The sequence below is a fragment of the Vipera ursinii genome, assembly GCF_947247035.1.
Source record: "Vipera ursinii genome assembly, chromosome: 3".
Taxonomy (NCBI): domain Eukaryota; kingdom Metazoa; phylum Chordata; class Lepidosauria; order Squamata; family Viperidae; genus Vipera; species Vipera ursinii.
In genome coordinates this window covers 22482515-22488514 of record NC_139516.1, presented here as the reverse complement: position 1 = coordinate 22488514, position 6000 = coordinate 22482515, and the positions used below count along the sequence as shown (strand labels likewise).

Genomic DNA, 6000 nt, shown 5'->3' with positions numbered 1-6000 from the left:
AAAATAGTTTTCTGTATTTAATGACACGGGGAGGATATAGTGCTTTGAGGGTTCTTCTCACTAACCATCTGAGAGTAGTTAATTCAGAAGCTAGGATGAGAATACAAATGCAACAAAGAGAAGCTTGAAAGATACGTGTTCCAGCCTCTCACAAAAAATAGTAATCTAGTCTTATGTTTTATTTAAAAAGAACCCAAAGAACCCAGACAAAAATGGAAGCCCCATAGTTCAGTGTGCCACCTGTTTTAGTCACAAAGAAACACAATAAGCAAAAAAGATATTTAGTTTAATACAAATTTTATACAAAGAAAATGTGAAAAAATACTTCCATATGCTAAAAGCAATTATGCTTCACAAATAAGGCCAGCTAGGCTATCTTTGACACAACTGCAATTCACAAATAGTCTGCTCTTGATTTTTTTCCCTGTTCATTTTTGTTTTCTTTTCTCTAATGTGCATACTAGCTGGAGACTGTACAGACTGCATTCTTTATAAACAATGGGAGAAATCAATTATGACTAAAATGTACAACAAAATGTACTGGAATGATATCATACAATAAAATTTGCTCATATACATACATCATCTTGCTTTGTTCAATGCTTTTGTTTACACAACATACAAAATGATACTACAGTATAAGTGTAACAGACAGTGTTTTCATGGATTACTTTCTCTCTCATACTGTACTGCTTCATGCTCACATAAAAACATAAAAAAATCCCATAATACATGCTCTAGCCCAGCATCAATGTCTTTTGCCCATTTTTCCAAGTGACCTGCCCATTTCTTATTCTTGTGTTCCCTTTTTCCAAAGTCCTCCAGAAAAGCTTGTATGGATATGTATGTGTGTGTAAACCCAGTAGGAAGGATATCTCCCAAATCCACTTCTGTCCAAAATATTTGATTACTGTATTGCCAACTGCTATTAAGGTTCTTGTTTCCTTTTCCTTAGTATTAACAAAACTTTATTTTTTGTAAACATTCTCTCTCACATTAAATACGCTACACAAAATTTGCTGTCTAATGTACTTGAGATCCAAAGATTGAAAATTATTTTTTTAAAAAATTGCCAGTACTAATTTCAGTTGCACACCCAAAGCATTGTCTTCTTTTCCAAATACTCCAGATCTTTTCTTCTTTAAACTCTACAGAGGAAGAACGGTTTCTATGTGCAACTGTCATTCCCAGAAGATCATTCCTCTTGATGACATTTGTGGCAAGCCTGATTTAGTCTTTCCTTCACAAATTTCCAACATGTGCTAAAGTCAGTACAAATATAAAAAAGGGATGGCACTCTTAATGTCATCCACATATTGTACATAATTTACAACAGTATAGATTTATCATCAATTTTATCAGTCCTGTGGCTTTTTAAAGCCAACACTAATGCTTTACATTAATGTAGTGTAGTTAATTGCTTTGTACACATGTACAAAAGTAAAAGTCTCAACCTTTGAGGTTAATCCAAAAAACTGTAGGCATTTTTTCACATTTCTAATGAAGAGATTATTCTTCTTCCAACAGTTGCCTGGTCTCCTTTATTAGCAGTTAGACTCTTCGTACTTGGACAGGCATGGTTGTTTGAACGTACTGAACTCCTGTTCTCATTGCCACGGTCCCAGCTGTAGGACTTACTACTACCGGAATGGTCTGCAGATTTAAAGCAAAAAGATACATCATTTCAGAAATGCAGAACTCTGTCATGCAAAAAGCCCAAACAGGCTATCATCAAAGACTTCATAACACACCGCTATTGTAAACTACTTCTGTAATGATACAAGACAGAGTATTTATTGCTAGTGTTTTGTTCCACAATATGCATTCTCAAGCCTGCAAATAAATATTTTTCAATATATTTACAAGTAATTCATTGACAATAAGACACAATGGAGCAGGTGTTTAATGTTTTGAAGATATCAACATGCTGACATTTAATGAAGAACAATGCCCTATCCACTATTTAAATAATACTTTTAAAACTCAGACAAAATAAAAATAGGCCTTCAAGAGATCAAAATCAAACGCTATTAATTCATATGTGTGTTAGACAAATAGTTACATTGGTTGTCAGGACTATTTTATAATTCCAGAAATTATTTACTGGAAATACTTCCAAAATAAAAAATGCCAACATGTGAGTATATAATCATAATTTCAATGGTAACTTGTGTGCATAATATAGAAAATGATGTAAAAAGCAGTTGTTCAACAGAGGTTATCAACTACAATATTTAAATGCAACCTATATCAATACAGATTTTGGTTCAGTAATTATGTAATTCAATAATTCAAACTGATGAAGGTTAGTCAAACATTTTTTATTCATTTGATTTATATCTTTCTTATTCATCAAACTTTGCATAGCCACAGCAAAAGAATTTAAAAATAATCCTGACAGATCACAAAAATGTCACTCAGTCAGGTATAATACACTAATTCAAAGTATTTTTTATAAATAGTATCAATTCACTGAATTAGTGGCCTGCCATTTATCCATCTGAATAGTCATTGATAATTCCATCCCCCAAAATCTCACCATTTTTTCTTACAGTTACAACCAAACTAGATTTGGAATAAACACTTTTGTCTATTTTGTTATGCCGCAGCCTGATTCTACAGTTGTTGAAATTCATTTTTTCTCATTAATCTACACTCATAATGACAAAGTGAAAATAGAAGTTTAGAAATGTCTAAATTTATTAAAAAGAAAAAACTGAAATATCACATTGGCATAAATATTCAGACCCTTTGCAACAACACTTGAAATTTAGCTCAGGTGCCTCCCATTTCTCTTGATCATTGCTGACATGTTTCTATACCTTGATTGGAGTCGACCTGTGGTAAATTAAATTGATTGGACAAGATTTGGAAAGGCACACACCTCTCTATACAAGGCCTCACAGCCTTCTAAGGAACAGATACTCTGGTCTGCTGAAACCAAGTTTGAATTCTAAACGTTATGTCTGGAGAAAACCAGGCACCGCTCATCACCTGCCCATTATCATCCCAACAGTGAAGCATGGTGGTGGCAGCATCATGCTGTAGGGGTGTTTTTCAGCAGTAGGGACTGGAAGACCAGTCAGGGTTTAGGAAAGCCTTAATGGAGCGCAATACAGGGATATCCTCAATGAAAACCTGTTCCACAGTGCTCAGGATCTCAGACGGGGCTGAAGGTTCATTTTCCAATATGACAAAGAGTACACAGCCAAGATAACACAGGAGTGGCTTAGGGACAACTCTGTGAATATCCTAGAGTGGCCCAGCCAGAGCCCTGATTTGAACCTACTGAGTATCTCTGGAGGGACCTGAAAATGGTTGTCCTCCAATGGTCACCATTCAACCTGCCTGAGCTTGAGAAGATTTGCAAGGAACAATGGCAGAAAATCCCCCAGTCCAGGGGTTCAAAGCTTGTTGCGTCATACGCAAAAAAGACCCGAGGCTGTAATTGCTACCAAAGGTGCTTCAACAAAGTACTGAGTGAAGGGTCTGAATATTTGTGCCAATGTGATATTTCAAGTTTTTTCTTTTTTAATAAATTTAGAGACATTTCTATAATTCTGCTTTCACTTTGTCATTAACGGGTACTGAGCTGAGTGTAGATTAATGAAAAAATGAATTTCAACTACAAAATCAGGCTGCACCACAACAAAATTGACAAAAGTGGAGGGGGTCTGAATACTTTCTGAATGCACTATGTGTGTGTGCGCATATATGTACGCATGCACACATACACACACTATTAGCACTACTTTTTATTCTTCAACACCTCTCAGACAAAGATGTGTTTTTGAGGACTGCAAAATATTTCAAAACCAAAACTTTTCTAGCTTTTAAGTTGAAACTGTTGGACTGTTCTGACTATAATAAAAATGTTTCACTTTAACTAAATGTGGATCAGCCTGTTTCAAAGTCTGAATCTGAAATATTTACATATCTTTACTGTTCCCTATTCTTGCTGCTGGCAGAACTGAATTAGAAGAGTAGTTTCCTTATATATATCATAAATAAAATTCTTTTCTTCATTCTGAGAAGTGCAATGGAGATGAGCCCACCTGATAAGTTTATCAGCAAACTCAATGTGCATTCCATAATTCTAGGAGTATACAACTAAAATCAACTAATAAAATATTTTTAGTATCTACAGAAAAATAATTCATGAATTTGGGCATGCCATGGAGCATATGAATATCAATACTATGATGACATACATAAGAGTAAATGTATATGCTGTACATTTGGAACTACCAGTGAGAGATACATGTTGATATCAGCCAAGGTCTCTCTACCAAATTATTTTATTTACAAGAAAGTACAGTTCTTGTCTACAGTCATGGTCAAAATTGTTGGTACCCCAGAAATTTTTCCAGAAAATCAAGTATTTCTCACTGAAAAGTATTGCAGGAACACATGTTATGCTATACACAGGTTTATTCCCTTTGTGTGTATTGGAACACAACAAAAAAAGGGAGGGGAAAAAAGCAAATTGGACATAATGTCAAACAAAACTCCAAAAATGGGCTGGACAAAATTATTGGCACCCTTTCAAAATTGTGGATAAACAAGATTGTTTCAAGCATGTGATGCTCCTTTAAACTCACCTGGGGCAAGTAACAGGTGTGGGCAATATAAAAATCACACCTGAAAGCAGATAAAAAGGAGAGAAGTTCACTTAGTCTTTGCATTGTGTGTCACACTAAGCATGGACAACAGAAAGAGGAGAAGAGAACTGTCTGAGGACTTGAGAACCAAAATTGTGGACAAATATCAACAATCTCAAGGTTACAAGTCCATCTCCAGAGGTCTAGATTTGCCTTTGTCCACAGTGCGCAACATTATCAAGAAGTTTGCAACCCACGGCACTGTAGCGAATCTCCCTGGTCGTGGACGGAAGAGACAAATTGATGAAAGGTTGCAATGCAGGATAGTCCGGATGATGGATAAGCAGCCCCAAACAAGTTCCAAAGGAATGCAAACTGTCCTGCAGGCTCAGGGAGCATCAGTGTCAGCACAAACTATCCGTCGACATTTAAATGAAATGAAACACTATGGCAGGAGACCCAGGAGGACCCCACTGCTGACACAGAGACATAAAGCAAGATTACAGTTTGCCAAAATGTACTTGAGTAAGCCAAAATCCTTCTGGGAAAACGTCTTGTGGACAGATGAGACCAAGGTAGAGCTTTTTGGTAAAGCACATCATTCTACTGTTTACTGAAAACGAAATGAGGCCTACAAAGAAAAGAACACAGTACCTACAGTGAAATATGGTGGAGGTTCAATGATGTTTTGGGGTTGTTTTGCTGCCTCTGGCACTGGGTGCCTTGAATGTGTGCAAGGCATCATGAAATCTGAGGATTACCAAAGGATTTTGGGTCGCACTGTAGAGCCCAGTGTCAGAAAGCTGGGTTTGCGTCCGAGATCTTGGGTCTTCCAGCAGGACAATGACCCCCAAACATACGTCAAAAAGCACCCAGAAATGGCTGGCAAGAAAGCGCTGGAGAGTTCTGAAATGGCCAGCAATGAGTCCAGATCTGAATTCCATTGAACACCTGTGGAGAGATCTTAAATTGCTGTTGGGAAAAGGCGCTCTTCCAATAAGAGAGACCGGGAGCAGTTTGCAAAGAAAGAGTGGTCCAAAATTCCGGGTGAGAGGTGTAAGAAGCTTATTGATGGTTATAGGAAGCGACTGATTTCAGTTATTTTTTCCAAAGGGTGTGCAACCAAATATTAAGGGTGCCAATAATTTTGTCCGGCCCATTTTTGGAGTTTTGTTTGACATTATGTCCAATTTGCTTTTTTTCCTCCTTTTCTGTTGTGTTCCAATACACACAAAGGGAATAAACCTGTGTATAGCAAAACATGTGTTCCTGCAATACTTTTCTGTGAGAAATACTTGATTTTCTGGAAAAATTTCTGGGGTGCCAACAATTTCGGCCATGACTGTATATTCACACCTGCACTCCTGTTCCTTCCATAGCAAAAGGTGGAAGCTGTCAC

General features: G+C 36.9%; 1 protein-coding gene across 5 annotated transcripts in view; it reads right to left on the bottom strand.

The window, feature by feature from the left end:
- Positions 1 to 269: 269 nt before the first annotated feature.
- Positions 270 to 6000, bottom strand: part of ZMYND8 (zinc finger MYND-type containing 8) — a 104214-nt gene continuing 98483 nt past the window's right edge. For all 5 annotated transcript variants that reach the window (XM_083357470.1, XM_083357469.1, XM_083357472.1 and 2 more), the window contains one exon: positions 270 to 1653. In XM_083357470.1, coding sequence (XP_083213596.1) covers positions 1552 to 1653 — 102 coding nt within the window. In that variant the 3' untranslated portion in view covers positions 270 to 1551. The remainder of the gene's footprint in view (positions 1654 to 6000) is intronic.